The 22,501-nt window shown below is 47.8% G+C and overlaps 1 protein-coding gene across 1 annotated transcript in view; it reads right to left on the minus strand.

Annotated features, from left to right (window-relative positions):
* The window catches only part of vipr2 (vasoactive intestinal peptide receptor 2), a 186,316-nt gene extending 169,334 nt beyond the window's left edge, over positions 1 to 16,982 (minus strand). The window contains exons 1-2 of the mRNA XM_078227681.1: positions 16,679 to 16,982; positions 13,980 to 14,085 (exon numbers count right to left, since the gene is read on the minus strand). Of these exons, the coding sequence (XP_078083807.1) occupies positions 13,980 to 14,085; positions 16,679 to 16,729 (157 nt within the window). The 5' untranslated portion in view covers positions 16,730 to 16,982. The remainder of the gene's footprint in view (positions 1 to 13,979; positions 14,086 to 16,678) is intronic.
* Between the last annotated feature and the right edge of the window lie 5,519 nt (positions 16,983 to 22,501).

Here is a 22,501-nt window from a genome sequence, read left to right on the forward strand (position 1 = left end):
CCAGCTCGATCGCTGGCCAGCTCTGCAACCCCCGCATCACTGGCCGTGCGACCCCCCCCCCCCCCCCCATGCCCTGATTGCTGGCCTCCCAGATGAGTCTGAGCCAGCCCAGACACCTCCCCACACCACCACCACCCACCCTCCCCCCACCCCATCGGCCCGCCTCGATCTCCCCCCCACTCCGGCAGTCCCGATCTCACGACCCCCTCCCCACCTCCACCGGGAGACTCGAACCCCCCCCCCCCACCCTGCAGCCCCAGCCCTCCCTCCCCTCACCCTGATGGCCTGCCCTGATCGCTGGCCTCTCTCCCTCTGTCACTGCTGAATGCAAAGTGGCAGCAGATCCCTCCCACCCCCACCGGTCACTCTCCCAGAGGCCCCACCCCAATAGGCCCCCCTCTGGCCCTGCCCCCTTGGCACTGCAATATATAATATGGTATGCTTGCCTTTATAGGACGGGGTATAGAGTATAAAAGCTGGAGTCTGATGATGCAGCTGTATGGAACGCTGGTTAGGCCACATTTGGAGTACTGCGTCCAGTTCTGGTCGCCGCACTACCAGAAGGATGTGGAGGCATTGGAGAGAGTGCAGAGAAGGTTTACCAGGATGTTGCCTGGTATGGAGGGTCTTAGCTATGAGGAGAGATTGGGTAGACTGGGGTTGTTCTCCTTGGAAAGACGGAGAATGAGGGGAGATCTAATAGAGGTGTACAAGATTATGAAGGGTATAGATAGGGTGAACAGTGGGAAGCTTTTTCCCAGGTCGGAGGTGACGATCACGAGGGGTCACGGGCTCAAGCTGAGAGGGGCGAAGTATAACTCAGACATCAGAGGGACGTTTTTTACACAGAGGGTGGTGGGGGCCTGGAATGCGCTGCCAAGTAGGGTGGTGGAGGCAGGCACGCTGACATCGTTTAAGACTTACCTGGATAGTCACATGAGCAGCCTGGGAATGGAGGGATACAAACGATTGGTCTAGTTGGACCAAGGAGCGGCACAGGCTTGGAGGGCCGAAGGGCCTGTTTCCTGTGCTGTACTGTTCTTTGTTCTTTGATGACTGGTGGGCAATGCCAATTTGCCTCTTGGGCAGTGCCGGCGGTTGGCAATGCCCAAGGGGCACCCCGCTTACCCCTGGCCCTCTGGGGGCCTCCATGGCCTCTCTTCACTGCAGTGGGGTCGGGCCACCAGCTCCCCGTTAGTGGGGAGCTATACTGAACCCTGCTGGAGTGAAACACCACTGGCGGGGCTGGGGGGGAAGGCGGGGGTGGGTGGGGGCTAGCGGGCCCAGAGACTCAGTCCCAGGCCCATTAATTACATGGAAATCAACATTTGAATAATTTATACAGCTCCGCGCCGGTACCTGGCATGGAGCTGACGACGCCGTAAATCCAGCGGCTGGAGACACAAGGAGGCCGTGGTGCCCAGTAGGAAGCCCACAAAATGGCCTCCACCTGTGTCTCCCAGCAACGCTGCGCTACCTCTGGGTGGGATTTTCTGACCCTTCCTGCCAGTGGGATCGGGAAGGTGACCCCTCTCCTGGTGGCGGGTTCCCCTGCGATGGGATGGTAAGTCGCGCAAAATGTGGTGGACATCGGCAGGACCAGAAGGTCCCCACTGGTGGTCAATGGCCAGCTGCCTCCACATCACGGCGGGAGTTGGAAAATCCTGCCCTCTGCTTCTCTCTCTCCAAGATGCTGCCACAGATGTTGTATATTTCCTGTTTTATTTCAGATTTACAGCATTTCCAATATCTTCATGCTTTCCTTTTGCATTAACTCTCCTGTCACTCACTCTCAGAGGGTGGAATTTTCCCATCTCGCCCGGCACGGGAATCATAGTGGGCGGGGCAGAAAATGCGGAGGACTGTGCAAAGGTCTGTTGACCTCGGGCGAGAATTTCCAGCCTTGAGGTGAGCGTGGCCGGAAAATCCCGCCCTCAGCGTCCGGCATTTGTCCCGATCGCCATTCACAACTCCAGCCACTCAGTAAATAGCTCACACACAGACACAAAAGAGAAAAGCAGAATAGGAGTTCGAATCAAAGACTTACAATGTCCTCTGGAACATTTCAAAGCATTTTACAGCCAGTAATTTACCTTAAAGCATCGTCATATTTGTTGCATTGGCAAACACGATGTGGGAGATTAAATGAGTGCTATGTTGTTATGGAGGCCGCCTGGAACCTACTGTACTATTTATTCTAACTATTATACTGCCTGCTACATAATACATTTAATGTGTTGCAAGACTCATAACTTACTCGGAGTGGTAGTCAGCAGTGGATTGCCACTCCGTATTGACTTATTCATGTTTGAATTCCAAAGTGCGTGACTCACCCAACCTTAATTAAGGACCCCATGCCCCACGGACATTCTCTCTTCCACCTTCTTCCGTCGGGAAAAAGATACAAAAGACTGAGATCACGTACCAACCGACTCAAGAACAGCTTCTTCCCTGCTGCCAACAGACTTTTGAATGGACTTACCTTGCATTAAGTTGATTTTTCTTTACCCTCGCTATGACTGTAGCACTACATTCTGCAATCTCTCATTTCCTTCTCTATGAACGGTATGCTTTGTGTGTATAGTACGCACGAAACAATACTTTTCGCTGTATGTTAATATATGTGACAATAATAAATCAAATCAAATCAAATCAAAAACCTTCCAGTGGTTAGCACTGCCGTCTCACCTAGGTTTGATTTCCGACTTGGGGTCGCTGTCTGTGTGGGATTTCCATGTTCTCCTGTGTCTGCGTGGGTTTCCTCCCACAGTCCAAAGATGTGCGGGTTGGGTTGATTGGCCATGGTAAATTGCCCCTTAGTGTCCTGGGATGCGTTGGTTAGAGAGATTAGCGGGGTAAATTTGTGGGGTTACGGGAATAGGGCCCAGGTGGGATTGTTGTCAGTGCAGGCTCGATGGGCCGAATGGCCTCCTTCTAGGGGATTCTATGATTCTATGATTCCTGAATCAGGTCGGGTGAGACTGAAGAAACGAGGCAGGTCAGTGACTCCAGCAGCGAAGTGTAAAAGGAGTAAAGCATAGGAGGAAACGCACTTTTTTTAACATACCAGTGTACCGGGCGGTCGGGGCGGGGGGAGGGGGGTCATTGCAGTCGGGATGGGGTTGCATTACATCGCAGGGGGGGGGGGGGGAATGTTCGAGTCGGTAAAGTTCAGGCTGGGGGGAGGGGGTGGGAGGATCAGGCCCGAAAGGGGCCAGGTCATTGGGCTGGAGGGATGTGGGGGGGGGGAGTGCAGTCGGGGATGGCCATGCCTGGTCAGGGAGAGGGGTCAGGACAAAGTGTGCGGGGCGGGGGGGAGTGGAATCCAGTGGGGGGGGAGTGCTTAATTGGGGTGCCCTGGAAAGTCAGGGCTGTGGGGGAATGTACTGTGTGCAGCTCAAACTGGGTGTTTAAAATGGTTACTCTGAAGTTAGAAGCGGCACAGTGGTTAGCACTGCTGCCTCACAGTGCCAGGGACCCGGGTTCAATTCCCAGCTCGGGGCATTGTCTGTGTGGAATTTACACATTCTCCCCGTGTCTGCGTGGGTTTCCTCTGGGTGCTCCGGTTTCCTCCCACAGTCCAAAGATGTGCGGGTTAGGTTGATTGGCCATGTTAAATTGGCCTTTAGTGTCAGGGGATTAGCAGAGTAAATATGTGGGGTTACGGGAATAGGACCTGGGTGGGGTTGTGGTTGGTGCAGGCTCGATGGGCCGAATGGCCTCCTTCGGCACTGTAGGGATTCTATGGGTCATTTGTTTTCTCTATGAAGTGCTTTTTTTCCTTCTAACTCTTTCAGAGTGACCATGAGTGTAAAACTGGCAGAACCATTCAAAGTTAGTGGTTTCAATCACTTTGCTTGAAGATTCCCAGCCTTGTATAATTGTCCAGGGGACGTTAGCCCTTCTGGACGATTGCTGAGTAAACCCTTACCTGGAAACCGCCAAGAGGGATTCCCCAGCGCGTCATTGGGATACTTCCCCAACTCCACGCTGGGGAGCCAGGGAGTTACGGGCTATATTGAAACAAAATTGAAAAACTAACGTTCATGTAACTGTGCATTATTTATTTTTATTACTGAAATCTCACAGCTCTGCAATTTACCTTAGGGCATTACTTCACCATTTTACTATCCAGAATGTTCGCCATTACTCTAATCTCCTACCTCTAGTAGCTGAGGATCAGAGACACATCTATAGCTGCTTTAGCAGTACTAAACTACAGTCAGTGGCAAATGCATTGCCCTTCCACAGCTTGGGTATCAATGGTACCATTAATAATGCCACTGTGCTGAGTGCATGCACAGAAAGTGGAGGCAATGGCCTAGTGGTATTATTGCTGGACTATTAATCCAGAAACTCAGCTAATGTTCTGGGGACCTGGGTTCGAATCCCGCCACGGCACATGGTGGAATTTGAATTCAATAAAAAATATCTGGAATTAAGAATCTACTAATGTCCATGAAACCATTGTCAATTGTCAGGAAAAAACCCCATCTGGTTCACTAATGTGCTTCAGGGAAGGAAATCTACCATCCTTACCCGGTCTGGCCTACATGTGACCCCAGAGCCACAGCAATGTGGTTGAATCTCAACTGCTCTCTAAACAAGGGCAATTAGGGATGGACAATAAACACTGGCCAGCCAGCGACGCCCGTGTTCCATAAATGAATAATAAAAAAAAGGACTCCATGGGTGGTATTGAATTTAGGCAGCAGGGGTCTTGCCCACCCATTGGACAGCCAGCAAAGCTTTGACAAATGGTCGTCTAGACTCGAAACGTCAGCTCTTTTCTCTCCTTACAGATGCTGCCAGACCTGCTGAGATTTTCCAGCATTTTCTCTTTTGATTTCAGATTCCAGCATCCGCAGTAATTTGCTTTTATTCAGGTAGGTTACAATCTTTATAGAGACTAATAACTTTTAAAAAGAAATTGGATCTACCGGTTAATAGCTGAAAAGGATGGCAAAATAAGATTTCACGTTTTAAAACTGTTACTGTAACAAATGACTAAAAGCACCCATGACTAAACACTTTTTTTCTTTTTGTAGGCAACTTATATTTTAAACTACAGAGTGGAACATTCACTTCATACGCTTATCACATTTCGAACCCTCTGAATTCCAGTCCTTATAGAAACAGTCTACAGATACTCTGAGCTTCCAAGGGGTTCCTGTATCCACATTTCGCCAAGTAGTAACTCGGGATGGCCATCTCCTGGTGTTTCCCTCAGTTTCCAGTAAGTTTCTTAAATCCATCACCCACAGCAAAGCCTGTTATAATGATTCTTCTATGCCCTGGGTCGAACTCTGATGAGCTAATCTTGACCCCAACTCCTTGTACCTTAGAAGTAAATGTTCAGTTTACAGCATGATTGTTTATAACAAAATACCTAGTTACGCTATAAACTGCAGACTGGAGCTGAGACTTTGGGGGACTCAGAGTCTACTCACTGTAAACTCAGAGATGCTGAGGGATATAATAATTGTCCCTGAGGGTAAATACTTTACACCTCCTTCTCAGCAAAATAATATAAACCTTCCTTTAACCACTAACAATCAAAATGCCCAGGCTCACTATCAGGCAGACTTCAAAACAACACACACGAACCCAAAATTTACCCAAAATTTAAAGCCACAGTCCCAAAATATAATAATTTCATCAATCTCACAATGGTAACAGGAAAACCCACTACATTCAGTGTTTCTAAGATACTGAAATGGGCAACGGTGCCATTTCTCTTGGATCAAGGACCTTGGGGGCAGAAATCACCCTGGAAAATGCTGGCAGCTGGGCATACTCATCAGCACCACTAGGGCAATGGTAGCTGCAACTGGTCATGCACCCAATCGAGGCCCAGGATCTTTGTTGGACCCCGGCCACAGTTTAAGTTTATTTATTAGTGTCACAAGTAGGCTTACGTTAACACCACAATGAAATTACTGTGAAAATCCCGTAGTTGCCACACTCAGGTGCCTGTTCAGGTACACTGAGGGAGAATTTAGCATGGCCAATGTACATAACCGGCACATCTTTGGACTGTGGGAGGAAACCTCCGCAGACACGGGGAGAACGTGCAGACTCCGCACAGACAGTGACCCAAACCGGGAATCAAACCCGGGTCCCTGGCGCTGTGAGGCAGCATTACTAACCACCGTGCCACCCAGGGAGATTGGTGGTGGGAGAATGATGGGCACAGGAGAAGGGGTTGGCAGTGAGGGCAGGGGGTGGCTATCAGTAAGTCCACCTCTTCTCAATGCCTAGGCCCTTCACTTAGGCACTGAGTACCTTTGAATAAGGGACCCAAACCTGACAGGGTTCGCTTTCATTCTCCCCGGATGGCAGTTTCATAGAATGCTACAGCGCAGAAGGAGGCCATTTGGCCCATTGAGTCTGCACTGACCACAATCCCACCCAGGCCCTATTCCCATAACCACACACAGACACCCACACAGACACACACACAGACACACACACAGACACATACACACACACATGCACACACACATGCACACCCTTCTTTGGGTAAATACCAGCAGTGGAGAAATGAGGCCTTAAAACGGGCTGTTACCGTTTTAATTATCAGTTCATCGAGTCATAGAGTCATAGAGGTTTACAGCATGGAAACAGGCCCTTCAGGCCAACATGTCCATGCCGCCCTTTTTTTTTAAGAAAACCCTAAGCTAATCCCAATTACCCGCATTTGGCCCATATCCCTCTATACCCATCGTACCCATGTAACTATCTAAATGCTTTTTAAAAGATAAAATTGTAGCCGCCTCTACTACTACCTCTGGCAGCTTGTTCCAGACACTCACCACCCTCTATGTGAAAAAATTGCCTCTCTGGACACTTTTGTATCTCTCCCCTCTCACCTTAAACCTATGCCCTCTAGTTTTAGACTCCCCTACCTTTGGGAAAAGATATTAACTATCTACCTTGTCTATGCCCCTCATTATTTTATAGACCTCTATAAGATCACCCCTCAGCCTCCTACACTCCAGAGAAAAAAGTCCCAGTCTATCAAGCCTCTCCATATAACTCAATCCATCAAGTCCCGGTAGCATCCTAGTAAATCTTTTCTGCACTCTTTCTAGTTTAATAATATCCTCTCTATAATAGGGTGACCAGAATTGCACACAGTATTCCAAATGTGGCCTTACCAATGTCTTCAACAAGACGTCCCAACTCCTGTATTCAATGTTCTGACCGATGAAACCAAGCATGCCAAATGCCTTCTTCACCACTCTGTCGACCTGTGACTTCACTTTGAAGGAGCTATGAACATGTATCCCTAGATCTCTTTGTTCTGTAACTCTCCCCAACGCCCTACCATTAACTGAGTAAGTTCTGCCCTGGTTCAATCTACCAAAATGCATCACCTCACATTTGTCTAAGTTAAACTCCATCTGTCATTCGTCAGCCCACTGGCCCAATTGATCAAGGTCCCGTTGCAATTGGAAATAACTTTCTTCACTGTCCACTATGCCACCAACCTTAGCGTCATCTGCAAACTTACTAACCATGTCTCCTGTATTCTCATCCAAATCATTAATATAAATGACAAATAACAGTGCACCCAGCACTGATCCCTGAGGCACACCGCTCGTCACAGGTCTCCAGTTTGAAAAACAACCCTCCACAACCACCCTCTGGCTTCTGTCAAGAAGCCAATTTTGTATCCATTTAGGTACCTCACCCTGAATCCCGTGAGATTTAACCTTATGAAACCACCTACCATGCGATACCTTGTCAAAGGCCTTGCTAAAGTCCATGTAGACAACATCAACTGCACTGCCCTCATCTACCTTCTTGGTTACCCCTTCAAAAAACTCAATCAAATTTGTGAGACATGATTTTCCACTCACAAAGCCATGCTGAGGGTCCCTAATCAGTCCTTGCATCTCTAAATGCCTGTAGATCCTGTCTCTCAAAATACCTTCCAACAACTTACCCACCACAGATGTGAGGCTCACTGGCCTGTAGTTCCCAGGCTTTTCCCTGCAGCCCTTTTTAAACAAAGTCACAACATTTGCCACTCTCCAATCTTCAGGCACCTCACCTGTGACTATCGATGATTCAAATATCTCGGCTATGGGACCCGCAATTTCCTCCCTAGCCTCCCACAACGTCCTGGGATACACTTCATCATGTCCCGGGGATTTATCTACCTTGATGCGCTTTAAGAGTTCCAGCACCTCCTTCGCTGTTTAATGTACACTCTTCAAGACATCACTATTTATTTCCCCAAGTTCCCTAACATCCATGCTTTTCTCAACAGTAAATACTGATGAGAAATATTCATTTAGGATCTCACCCATCTCTTGTGGATCCGCACATAGATGACCTTGTTGATCCTTAAGAGGCCCTACTCTCTCCCTTGTTACTCTTTTGCTCCTTATGTATTTGTAGAAGTTCTTTGGATTCTCCTTTGCCTTATCTGCCAAAACAATCTCGTATCCCCTTTTTGCTCTCCTGATTTCTCTCTTAACTCTACTCCTACACGCCCTATACTCTTCACTTGATCCCAGCTGCCTATGCATGTCATGTGCCTCTTTCTTCTGCTTGACCAGGGCCTTGATATCCCGAGTCATCCAGGGTTCCTGACTTCTGCCAGCCTTGCCCTTCACTCTAAGAGGAATGTGTTTACCCTGAACCCTGGTTAACACACTTTTGAAAGCACGCCACTTACCAGACATCCCTTTGCCTTCCCACAGACTCCCCCAACTAACTTTTGAAAGTTCCTGCCTGATACCATCAAAATTGGCCTTGCCCCAATTTAGAATTTTCAGTTGCGAAGATCATTGAGTATTTATCCTTCAACCTTTCTATAGTTTTATTGGCTGCAGAAATATCTTTAAAAAGTTTTGTCACTGCTTGTTTTCTTCAGAAATGTTTCGCTGCTTCACAGCTCCTCCAGCTCTCAGGGAGCTCGCTGTTAACTTTGGCTTGTATCGATGGCAATTAAATGAAAAGGTTCTCATGCTTCGGCATAGCATCGGACGCGCGGACACTTAGGTTAAATAAATGTAATCTTTCACGTCATGATTTCCATGGTCACCACACTGTCTCTCACTGTGTCATTAGTCATTGTAGTTGCTGCATTCACATCGCTGCTCTCGTCATTTTGTGGACATTGAACAGGCTAATGTCAAATCAACATGGGCCTGGAGCCCGGGCTGCTTTCGTTGCTGGGAGTCAGTTTTGGTAGGTTTTAGCAAGTATGCGATGTGCCGAGGGAGACAGTGTGTCGTGCTAGGAGTTACACGCTGTGGATGGGAATGTTTTCTCAGAAAAACGTAACATCAAATGGAGGCAAAGCAAAAGAAAACAGCAACCTTCCCATTCAGTCCCTGCATGTTGCACCCTCGTGGTATTTTCACCCTGAGATATATTGACACAAAGAGCTTACGACCATCTTGTCACGCCGGTCCATGGCTGAGCCGGTAAGATCGCAAGATGGGTGGAAAATGGGTTCCCCACCCGATTTATCGCCTATCCCGATCTTCCCGGCATCGGACATCTGTCGAGATCAGTCTCACGCCTGAAAAGGGTGCGAGGCTGATCGCAATATTTAAATTCTATTTTAAATAGAAGGGGTGGACATTGGGGGGAGGGGGTGGGAGGGGGGGGGCAATTGGCCAACCTGTGTGGGTCTGGCAATTGGCTGAAGAGGCCAGCGTTAGGGTGGGGGGGGAGGCAGCGACAGATCTCTTTCTGCTCTGACCTGTTGCACAGAACAGAGAGATCTGCGCACGCGCGCTTGCTGGCTTTTGGGTCAGCTTAGATCCCACCCCCTCCCCCTGCTGGCAGGAAACGGATCTTGCTTCATTTTCTTTTTGCTGAGAGTGTGGGAAGATTAGACTTTTAACTCGCCCCAAAAAATCAGCGCGATTTCCTCCCGATTTCATGCTCGTTCGGCACTTAGAATATTTTTTTGTGAGATCGCCCCCAGGGCTTTATTTCATGGAATGATTTTCGATGTTATTTATTAATGGAATAAGCTGTTATTGATTTAGGAGCTGGGTTCCTCTCTTTGTGGAACAGAACATACAACTAACCTTTCTAAATTAACAGAGAACAACAACGTTCACACCGGAAATGGCCTTAAATAATGACCGATTAATTGTTAAAAATTCCCTGAAGAATTGTAGAACTCGGGAGCACATTATATCCCTATAATTTGGATTGGAGTTAAAGGCCGTGCATTGTCCGTCACTTCCTGCCAGGCTGTTACCAGCTGAGGTGGCATTCAAATAACATCGCTGTACCGAGAATAGCTTGGAAGCCAATGAGAACACTTCAATTCCATTTACAATATCCTAATCTGCTCATCAGTAAACACAGTAAGAAGTCTCACAACACCAGGTTAAAGTCCAACAGGTTTATTTGGTATCACCTGTTGGACTTTAAGCTGGTGTTGTGAGACTTCTTATCGTGCCCACCCCAGTCCAATGCCGGCATCTGCACTTCATCGGTAAATAAACATGGACCAAAACGAAAAAAACAGTAACAGCATTTTTGGGATATAATGGAAATGGCTGTAGCTGGGCTCACGGGATTGGGTAACACCTGCTTTACAACCCATCCAATATTGCTCTCACAGAATCCTACAGTGGGATTGTGGTCACTGCAGACTCAGTGGGCCGAATGGCCTCCTTCTGCACTGTGGGGAGTCTGCACCAACCACAATCCCACCCAGGCCCTATCCTCATAATCCCATGCATTTACCCTAGCTAGTCCCCCTAACACTAAGGGACAATTTAGTACAGGCAATCCACCATTTTGGACTGTGGGAGGAAACCGGAGCACCGGAAAGAAACCCACGCCGACGCGGGGAGAACGTGCAAACTCCACACAATCAGTGACCCAAGACAGGAATTGAACGCGGGTCCCTGGCGCTGTGAGGCAGCAGTGCTAACCACTGTGCCACCGTGTCGCCCTCTCTACTGACTTCAATACAAAAAGCTTGGTTTAAAATTAAAGTATATGTTAAATTTACCTCATGGCTCTCCTAATAATGGGCTTTTTGAAATCTTGATGGAAACAAATATTTTAGCTGCACAGTGTTTAGCACTACTGCCTCACAGCGCCAGGGACCCGGGTTCGATTCCCGGCTTGGGTCACTGTCTGTGTGGAGTTTGCACGTTCTCCCCGTGTCTGCATGGGTTTCCTTCGGGTGCTCCGGTTTCCTCCCACATTCTGAAAGATGTGCTGGTTAGGCGCATTGACCCGAACAGGCGCTGGAGTGTGGTGACTCGGGGATTTTCACAGTAACTTCATTGCAGTGTTAATGTAAGCCTTACTTGTGACTAATAAATAAACTTTAACTTTAAGTAGTCTGTCACACCTTTGGCTGAATGAACCTTCCCATTTTTCACCTATTCCCATTTGATGTTTTTTTAAATGTCTTCCCAAGATTAAACCTGCTGCCTCCCTCCCATCTGTGCTGTTTTTAGGTTATCGTGACCAACTGCTTCCCTCCTCTCCCTTTGTTTCATCCAGTCCTACATGGAAGCTCCTTCACTTTCCCTTTCTGGTTCTGATCAAGGATCACTATCCAAAACATTAATCAATGTTATTCCTCTCTTTGTAGAAGTGATTTTTGTTTACGTTTTTAATTTCGCCGATTTATTTTCTTCATTTGAGAGCCCCAACTCCCACCTCGACTGACCGAGTCAAATATTCCAATCTCCTGGTGTCAGTGCTGCGTCCCAGATACCTGCACCCTTGTCTGAATAATTGTCGGCTAAATCGTTGTCACATTATGAATTGATTTGAGTTGTGGATTTGGGCTGAAGAAAAAATGGATTGAGGCAGCACAAAGCAAATTTACTAATGTCCGTTAGAAAAGGATAACTTATCACACCAGCCTAAATCGTGCTCATAAAATGTAGTCCCTATTCCCGCCCCGGAATAAAGTATCCTCTGACTGGGGAGTTCGGGTGTATTAGACGTCAATAATACTGCTAGAAGCTTTCATTCAAGATTGTCTGCTTTAGAATGTTCAGATGGTAATTATGTAAAAATGTCCTCCCCTTTTCCCAGTTCAGAGAATCATAGAATCCCTACAGTGCAGAAGGAGACCATTCAGCCCATCAAGCCTGCACCGACAACACTCCCACCCAGGCCCCACTCCCAGAAACCAACGTTGGGGGGGAGTGACAGTTCTCCCAATGTACTGTGTACACAGTGGACTAACTGCACTGAAAGATTGGGACACCTGTGCAATGGCACCCCTAGAGCTCAGCAGCCGGTTTTCTGGTGTGAATAGGCTCCGCTCACTCCCCCTGCTAGTGAGAATCACAATTGGGTTCATTTATTGCTCTAAGTGCCCCATGATTGTGTCTGGGAGCTCGTCCAAACAAATGGACATGATTCTCTCCCGTTTGCACGCTCGTTCAGCACTTCAAATTTTTTTGATAAGATTGCCCCCAAATCTTTCTGCGCTGCAGACATTTATATTGTGATCATAGCGCCAGAGCAGGGTGAAATGGAAACCTTTTAAACAACAACCCAAGCTCCATCGGCTTGCATTCCTTACAAGTTAAACATGTTCACCCAGCGAATTCCCAGAAAGCGCCTCCCTCTCCCCTCTTACGTAGATCAGTTTGACGTATGTGTAATTGTCAGGGACAGCTCCACTCAAACAGACTTGACTTACAAGTAGATATTGAAGCAACGTATGCTGAAGTGGGAGGTATAACACTTCCACTCTTTTGCTAAACCCTCACCAGGTGCCTGGAAACTATAAATGTCATTAAAGGTGTTTGACTGCAATCAATCTCAGGTGTTGCCATAAATGTGATAAAGATCACCAATTTTGTTTGTTTTTAATTAAATCTGTTTGAATTAAAACTGTTGTCTCACACACAACAAAAGCAAAACATATTTCCCACATTACAATAGTGACTATCCCGCACAGAAGTACTTCTTTGGACTGAAAGTGCTGTGGGAACTCCTGCGATTGGGAAAGGTGCTATATAAACGCGGCCTCATTCTTTTGTTGGCAAATACTTCAGTTTTTGTTAAATGTTTACATTCCTCTTCATTCACCAAACTTTAGTTCCCTTTCCCTTTGTGTCTGTCTTCACAGCAGAAGGCACAAGTTGCATACCAGTAACACAGAGTTACTTAGTCGCTTAAAAGAATGAGGAATTTAACATCAGCAGTGAAGAAGTACTGGAGAAACTAAAATCTGACAAATCACCAGGATCTGATGGCCAACATCTTAAGGTTCAAAAAGAGATAGTAGCAGAGACACTGGATTCTCTGGCTATGATTTTTCAAAATTCCTTACATTTTGGAATGCTCCCAGCAGACTGGAAGTAACAAGAAAGGATGGAGAGGGAAAAAAGTGAACTATTTTTAGCCTGACTTCTATTATTGGGAAAGTGCTGGAATTATTATTAAGGAGATCTTAACAATATATTTAGAAAAGCATAGTGTGATTAGAACAAGCCAACAAGATTTTACTCAAGGGAAATTCTGTTTGACAAATTTATTTTGAGGATGGAACTAGTAAGATAGGTAAAGGCAAACCAGTAGATGTAGCATACCTGGATTTCCAAAAGGTTTTTGAAAAGGTGCCACACAAAAGGTTAGTAGGTAAGATAAGTATACATCGAGTTGGAGCTAATATATTAGCATGGATAAAGGATTGGTTAACAGATAGGAACCAGAGAGTGGACAAAACTGTGACCTTTTCCAATTGGCAAGCAGTGAATAGTGGAGTTCCTCAAGGATCAGTGCTGGGGCCTCAGCTATTTACAATCTATATTAATTACTTAAATGTAGAGACAGGGAGTAATGTATCGATGTTTGCTGATGATACCAAACTAGGGGAAAGGTATGCCATGGGGAGGACGCAGAATCATAGAATCCCTACAGTGATTTGATTGGATGGATTACATTGACGGACTCGCTTGTCCCTCAGCCACTCCCCCCCACCCCTCCAGTGCTAATCAGTCAATGTTCCTCACCATCTGAGAGATTCGTACTGTTGAATTTGTTCAATCGAGTCAAACAGTGGAATTCCTCCTGCTTTAACTCCAAGTACAGTTGGCATTCAGAGTGGATGCCGTTCACCTGCAGACAGCAGGAAGGAAAAGGGATAGTTTAATATATTTCACCTCTCACTCACAACACAGAGCCAGCTACTAACATCTGCAAAACGCTATTAACACACAAATAGCAACACATCCGATCGGCCTTTTGGCTAAGACCAAGCGTCTGATCGAGCCCAAGATCAGGAGCAATTGCTCATCTTGTCATCCTGGATCTTGTCTGTCTCTCTTGTGGGGACCCTGAATTAAAGTTTATTTATTAATCACAAGTAAGGCTTACACTAACACTGCAATGAAGTTACTGTGAAATTCCCCTGAATTGGATTCAATTGGATTCTGAATTTGGTTTTTGGAGCAAGCAAGGAATGGATTTAGGTTTGCCCGGTCCATTCGGAGCATTGGCTTTGTAGCTTTGAGAATGGAGTAAAACATTGGGTGGAATTCTCCCGTCCCACCCGTCACGGGAATCGCAGCGGGTGCGGGGTGGACCACGCAAAGGTCCACTGACCCCGTGCGGGATTCTCTGGTTTTGGGGCGAGCCCGGCCGGAGAATCCCACCCATTAAAAAAAACACATCAGATCGAACCAGTCCAAAGATGTGCAGGTTAGGTTGATTGGCCAGGTTAAAAATTGCCCCTTAGAGTCCTGAGATGCGTAGGTTAGAGGGATTAGTGGGTAAATATGTGGGGGTAGGGCCTGGGTGGGATTGTGGTCAGTGCAGACTCGATGGGCCGAATGGCCTCCTTCTGCACTGTAGGGTTTCTATGTTTCTATGTTTCTATGAACCCAAGATCAGGCGCAATGCCTTTTCTTGTCAGCTTGGATCTTGTATGTCTCCCCTGTGGGTTGGCGGGGGGGGGGGGGGGGGAGGTGGTGGCAAGAATTGGATTCAGTTGTTTTTTGGAGCAAGCAAGGAGGTGGATTAAAGCCTTGCCCTGTCCACTCTGCGTATTGGCTTTGTAATTTTAAGAGGTGAGTGCAAATTGTGGAGACACTGATACAGGCAGCCCATTGTGAATGAATGGGATCGCTCACAGATGGTCAACATGTCAAGTTATAAATATTACTGTCTATTGGGGATAAGTTAGCTCACCAACCTCCTGAGAATTAACTTTAAATCTGGGGCTGAAAATTCACACCACACACACACGCGTTTATATCCAACATTTAATATACTATCTCCCTTTGTAGGGGCAGCACAGTGGCACTGCTGCCTCACAGCACTACGGACCTGGGTTCGATTATAGAATAACAGATTCATGGAATCTACAGTGCAGAAGGAGGCCATTTGGCCCATCGAGCCTGCACCAACAACAATCCCACCCAGGCACCGCAACCCCATATGTTTACCCCCCCTAACTCCCCTGACACTAAGGGGCAATTTTTATCATGGCCAATCAACCTAACCCTCACATCTTTGGACTGTGGGAGGAAACTGGAGTACCCGGAGGAAACCCACGCAGACACCGGGAGAATGTGCAGACTGCACGGACAGTGACTCTAGCCGGGAATCAAACCCAGGTCCCTGGCGCTGTGAGGCAACAGTGCTAACCACTGCGCCATCCGAGTCTCATCTTTGGTCGCTGTCTGTGCGGAGTCTGCATGTTCTCCCCGTGTCTGCGTGGGTTTCCTCCGGGTGCTCCGGCTTCCTCTCACAGTCCAAAAGACGTGCTGGTTAGGTGCATTGGCTGTGCTAAATTCTCCCTCAGTGTACCCAAACAGGGACCAGAGTGTGGCAACTAGGGGATTTTCACAGTAATTTCATTGCAGTGTTAATGCAAGCCGACTTGTGACTAATAAATACACTTTAAAATAAAGTGCCATTTCGACATGTTCTGAAGATGTGTAACCAGAGGCTGCACCGAGCGAAATGATTCAGTGGGTTCCCCCTGAGGGAGTCCCAGGATTGGGGTGATGCTGTCCCGTCCTGAGCCCGGTCCAGCCTCGCTGTTTGAACAGCACTCGATGCTGACCCGGGCTGTGAACAAGCTTCAAGCACAAGTCATTCACATTGGAAACGCGGCTCAGAGCAGGGAGGCTCGATTCAATCTCAATGCTGATGCCGTGAGATTGGAGGAGGGATGTGGCAGACCCGGACGGGGAGAGTTTGCAGCAACATCAGGGACTCAGAGACAGGTTAAAGGATTAACAGGACAGGTTAGCAAAAGTTAAAGACACACCAAGAACAACAATTTGTGTCAAACTGCCTTTCAAGGCTCTCGGAAAGGAAGACTAGTGATTGTCCCTCTGCCCATTGGAAGCAGGTCTATTAAAATATATATCATGTACATTTATATTACATATTGCATCTAAACTGTCATTTAAAATAATCCCCAAACCACTAAACACACTGTAAAAGGCAAAGGATTGAAATAGGTAACTGTAATTTGCTCATTCCTTGTTTCCACAGGGTTACCCATAACATTGATTCCGGCTAATTACAGAAAGTCAACTGATTAGCGGGGAGATCAAAATCTGACTTATTTCCTCTAAAGTTGGTTGTAAAATTGGCCGCCCCGCAATCCCACTTTGGGAAAGTGCAGAGGATGCAGTCTATCTGAACACGGCACACACACACCGCCACTCACTCATACAGATCTTATCCCCAAACTCACCGACAGCAAGCTGCAGAAGGTTACAGAGATTCGCAGCAGAATGTCCCTCATGGTGAAGCCTTGCTCTGCTTTCTAAGCTGCTGCTTGTTGCACCATCCGAGCACACTGCAGCCAGCGATCCCACACTCAAAGTGCACAGTCAGTCCCACCTCTCCCCACACAGCTTCCCGCCTGCAAACTTCATTCAAGGCAAGTTTAATTCCAACTGATTCATTAAGGTCGCTCCTCTCTCTCCCCTCGTCCGCCCCTCCCTCTCTCTCTCTCCCCCCTCCCTCGCTCTCTCTCCTTTTCCTCTTTCTCTCCTTCCCCCCTCAAACTTCCACTCCCTCCCCTCTCCTTCCCCTCTCCTCCTCCCATCTCTCCCTTTCCCTCACTCTCTCCATCCCACTCTGCTTTCCCTTTTCTCTTCCTCCCCCACTCCCTTCCCCTCCCTCTGCTCTTCCCATCTCCCTCACTCCCCTCTTTCCCCTTTCCCTCCCCTTTCCTCTCTCCCTCCCTTCACTCTTTCCCCTCTACCTCCCTCCACTCCTTCTCCCTCTCTCCCCTTTTTCCTCTCTTCTTCGCCCCCCTCTTTCCCCTCTTCCTCCCTTCACTCTTTCCCCTCTACCTCCCTCCACTCCTTCTCCCTCTCTCCCCTTTTTCCTCTCTTCTTCGCCCCCCTCTTTCCCCTCTTCCTCCCTTCACTCTTTCCCCTCTACCTCCCTCCACTCCTTCTCCCTCTCTCCCCTTTTTCCTCTCTTCTTCGCCCCCCTCTTTCCCCTCTTCCTCCCTTCACTCTTTCCCCTCTACCTCCCTCCACTCCTTCTCCCTCTCTCCCCTTTTTCCCCTCTTCTTCGCCCCCCTCTTTCCCCTCTTCCTCCCTTCACTCTTTCCTCTCTCCCTCCCTCCATTCTTCCTCCCTCCCCTCTTCCCCTCTTACTCCCTTCACCCTTTCCTCTCTCTCTTCCTTCACTCTTTCCCCTCTCCGTCACTCCACTCTTTCACCCTTCCTCTCCTCTTTCCTCTCCCTCCCTCCACTCTTTCCCTTCTCCCTCCTCCCCTTCCCTCCACTTTTCCCTCCCTCCACTCTACATGGTAGATGCAAGAAGGATGTTCCCGATGGCAGGAGAGCCAGAATTGGGGCTCACAGTCTGAGAGTACGGGGTAGGAAAAGTAGCCAGTATAATTAAGGACCTCATGCACTCCGGACATTCTCTCTTCCACCTTCTTCCATTGAGAAAAAGACACAAAAGTCTCAGGTCACGCACTAACCGACTCAAGAACAGTTTCTTTCCTGCTACCATCAGACTTTTGAATGGACCTACCTCACATTAAGTTGATCTTTCTCTACACCCTAGCTATGACTGTAACACTACATTCTGCACTCTCTCCTTTCCTTCTCTATGAACGGTATGCTTTGTCTGTATAGTGCACAAGAAACAATACTTTTCACTTTTGGTAATACATGTGACAATAATAAGTCAAATCAAATCGAAAACTGTTTTGGACAGAGCTGAGGAGAAATTTCTGCATCCAGAGGTCAGCCTACGGAATTTGCTACCACAGAAAGTAATTGAGGCCAAAACATTGTGGACGGGATTTTCCAGCTGCGCTTGCCCTGAAACCGGAAAATCCTACCCGAGGTCAACGGACCTTTGCATGGTCCATCCCCCCTCCTACGATTTCCGTGGCGGGAGCGATAGGAAAATTCCCCCCCGCCCCTGTTTGTTTTCAAGAAACGGGTAGATGTACCACTTGAGGCAAAGGGGATCAAAGGATATGGGGAGAAGGTGGGATCAGGCTATTGAGTTGGATGATCAGCCATGATTAGAATGAATGGAGGAGCAGGCTCGAAGGGCCGAATGGCCTCCTCCTGCTCCTATTTTCTATGTTTCTGTGTTTTTTCCTCTCTCTTTTCCTTTCCCCCTCTCTCTCCCTTAAATCTTTTCCCACTTCCTCTTTTATCTCTACCTTCCCTTTCCACGCTGTCTCCTTCCCCTCTTTACCTCTCTTCTACCTCTGCCTCGCCCGCTTCCCCTCCCCTGCTCCCTCTCTCCCTCCCTCGCTCTCCGCAGTAGCCCCTCACTCTCCCCCTCTCTCACGTTTTAAGCATTTGGCTTGACTTGTCCCCTTTAGGACGCCCTGGTCAGACTGAGCTCAGTACTGTATGTACAGAGCAGCCCGGTGACTGGGTGAAGTTGCCCTTCATTATTAGGTGCCGTTCCCCCGGTGGCTGGTGTGAATTGGGGAGAGGTGGGGGGGGGGGGGGAGTCGGCCCTCTCTGGGCTGCCTCTCTGTGCAGATTCTGATACTGTCAGGGTCTGTGATGGAAACAGGGCTTAGGCTGCATGAGAGCATAAAGCCAGCTGCAAGTTCAACCCCAAGCAGAGGTCAGTTTGGGTCCTTCCTATCCTCCAGATCTTAGCCCAGCGCCTCTAACAAGAGATTCAAATGTGCCTTCTCGGTAAATAACAATAAGGATAAATTATCAAGATTACAAAACTTAACTCCAACATTCTGCAGTATTTTTAACATATTGAAAATAAGATAAGTGTTATGGATATTAAAGGGAAATTGAAAATGCTGGCAAACATTCAGCAGGTCAGACAATGGCCGGAATTTTTTTTTACTCATCCGTGAGACATGGGCGTCGCTGGCTGGCCAGCATTTATTGCCCATTACTAGTTGCCCTTGAGAAGGTGGTGGTGAGCTGCCTTCTTGAATCGCTGCAGTCCATGTGCTGTGGGTTGACCCACAGTGCCTTAGGGAGGGAATTCCAGGATTTTGACCCAAGGACTGCGAAGGAACAGCGATACATTTCCAAGTCCGGATGGTGAGTGGCTTGGAGGGGAACTTGCAGGTGGTGGTGTTCCCATTTATCTGCTGCCCTTGTCCTTCTAGATGGAAGTGGTCGTGGGTTTGGAAGTTGCTGTCTAAGGATCTTTGGTGAATTGCTGCAGTGCATCTTGTAGATAGTACACACTGCTGCTACTGAGCGTCGGTGGTGGAGGGATTGAATGTTTGTAGATGTGGTGCCAATCAAGCAGGCTGCTTTGTCCTGGATGGCGTCAAACTTCTTGTGTTGTTGGAGCTGCACCCATCAGGCAAGTGGGGAGTATTCCATCACACTCCTGACTTGTGCCTTATAGATGGTGGACAGGCTTTGGGGAGTCAGGAGGTGAGTTATCACAGAACGGAATTCTCCGTTGGCCTTGGGCAGGATTTTATGAGCCTTGCCCGAACGAGGTTGTAAAATTCCGCACAATATCTTTGGAGAATTAACATTTCAGTTCGTTGACCTTTCATAGAATCCCTGCAGTGGAGAAGGAGGCCATTTGGCAAATCGAGCCTGCACTGACAACAATCCCACCCAGACCCTACCCCCGTAACCCCACATATTTACCCTACTAATCCCCCTGACACCAAGGGGCAATTTAACATGACCAATCTACCTACACCTTTGGACTGTGGGAGTCTCTGTCTCAGTATGGACTGTAGGGATTCTATGATTCTACTATGGGGGAAGAAAAGCACTGTGCCTGTACCTATACTGTGTGATTACAAGGGTTCAAGAAGATGGCGGGAAGGTGGTGTGATGCAGCATCCCTACCTCTGAGCCAGAAGCTCCGTGTTCGAGTCGCACCCCAGGTCGTGATGACCAAGGAAGGTGCGTTCATAATGCGGTCAAAACAAGTTCAATGTTTCAACGTACAAATCCTTCCGACACGCCAATGTGGTAAGAGTGGGAGAGGCTCCTGGTCAGCCGTGCTTGAGGTGGTGTAATGCCCCTCAAGTTATAAGCCCCCAGCGACAGGCTTCCCACCTGTTACAGGAAGAACCTCGCCATGGGAACAGACGAAAGACTGCCACTAGGTGGTGGGAAGATGAACAACAAGAAAATGGCTTATTGCAACATTCTCAAGGACAGTTAGATTTGATTTGATTTGATTTGATTTATTATTGCCACATGCTTTGGAATACAGTGAAAAATATTGTTTCTTGCGCACAATAGAGACAGAGCATACCATTCATAGAGCACATAGGGAAGAAGGAAAGTAGAAGGTGCAGAATGTAGTGTTACAGTCATAGCTAGGGTACAGAGAAAGATCGGCTTAATATAAGGTAGGTCCATTCAAAAGTTTGACAGCAGCAGGAAAGAAGCTGTTCTTGAGTCGGTTGGGACGAGACCTCAGACTTTTGTATCATTTTCCCGATGGAAGAAGGTGGAAGAGAGAATGTCCGGGGTGCGTGGGGTCCTTAATTATGCTGGCTACTTTTCCGAGGCAGCGGGAAGTGTAGACAGAGTCAATGGATGGGAGGCTGGTTTGCGTGGTGGACTGGGCTTCGTTCATGACCTTTTGTAGTTTCTTGTGGTTTTGTGGTCGGAGCAGGAGCCATACCAAGCTGAGATACATCTGGAAAGGATTCTTTCTATGGTGCATCTGTAAAAGTTGATGAAAGCCGTAGCTGACATGCTGAATTTCCTAAGTCTTCTGAGAAAGTAGAGTTGTTGGTGGGCTTTCTTAACTACAGTGTCTACATGGGGGAACCAGGACAGGTTGTTGGTGATCTGGATATCTAAAAACTTGAAGTTTTCGACCATTTCCACTTCATCAATACATGCTGGCTTTCCAGCAATGCTGACAGCCCAAAAACAATTCTGTCTTTAAAATTGCACAGATTGGCAAAACTGCTGAAACAATCTAGATATGTGAAATAAAAATGAAAAAGTGTTGCCAGCACAAAACACAAAGACTAGGTTAACATGCACATTATAGTTCTTCTGTCAGAATAGTTCAACAAGCTTTTTGCTTCCAGCATTTATACCTGTCCTTTCTGAAGGAGACTCAGTTCTCTCTGTGCAGTTGGAGTTGTAAGCAGTAAGCAAGGGAACCCTGGGGTTTCAGATGGGGGAGGGGAAAGGGCTTGTGATTCAAGGCAGCATTTCCTTTGTGGGGTAGAGGTGGGGAGGGAGGGGGATAATGATAATACACATTCCTCCTCACAAAGAACAGGGAGTGATACATTTTTTTTATTCATTCGTGGGACATGGGCATCGCTGTCTGGCCAGCATTTATTGCCCATCCCTAGTTGCCCTTGAGAAGGTGGTGGTGAGCTGCCTTCTTGAATCGCTGCAACCCATGTTCTGTGGGTTGACCCACAATGCCGTTAGGGAGGGAATTCCAGGATTTTGACCCAGCGACTGTGAAGGAACGGCGATATATTTCCAAGTCCGGATGGTGAGTGGCTTGGAGGGCAACTTGCAGGTGGTGGTGCTCCCATGTATCTGCTGCCCTTGTCCTTCTAGATGGAAGTGGTTGTGGGTTTGGAAGGTGCTGTCTAAGGATCTTTGGTGAATTGCTGCAGTGCATCTTGTAGATAGTACACACTGCTGCTACTGAGCGTCGGCGGTGGAGGGACTGACTGTTTGTAGATGTGGTGCCAATCAGGCAGGCTGCTTTGTCTTAGATGCTGTCAAGCTTCTTGAGTGTTGTTGGAATCATAGAATCCCTACAGTGCAGAAGGAGGCCATTCGGCCCATCGAGTCTGCACCGACCACAATCCCACCCAGGCCCTACCCCCACATATTTTACCCACTAATCCCTCTAACCTACGCATCTCAGGACTCTAAGGGGCAATTTTTAACCTGGCCAATCAACCTAACCCGCACATCTTTGGACTGTGGGAGGAAACCGGAGCACCCGGAGGAAACCCACGCAGACACGAGGAGAATGTGCAAACTCCACACAGACAGTGACCCGAGCCGGGAATCGAACCCGGGACCCTGGAGCTGTGAAGCAGCAGTGCTAACCACTGTGCTACCGTGCCGCCCCTACCGTTGGA

Source organism: Mustelus asterias, chromosome 2 (genome assembly GCF_964213995.1).
Source record: "Mustelus asterias chromosome 2, sMusAst1.hap1.1, whole genome shotgun sequence".
NCBI lineage: Eukaryota > Metazoa > Chordata > Chondrichthyes > Carcharhiniformes > Triakidae > Mustelus > Mustelus asterias.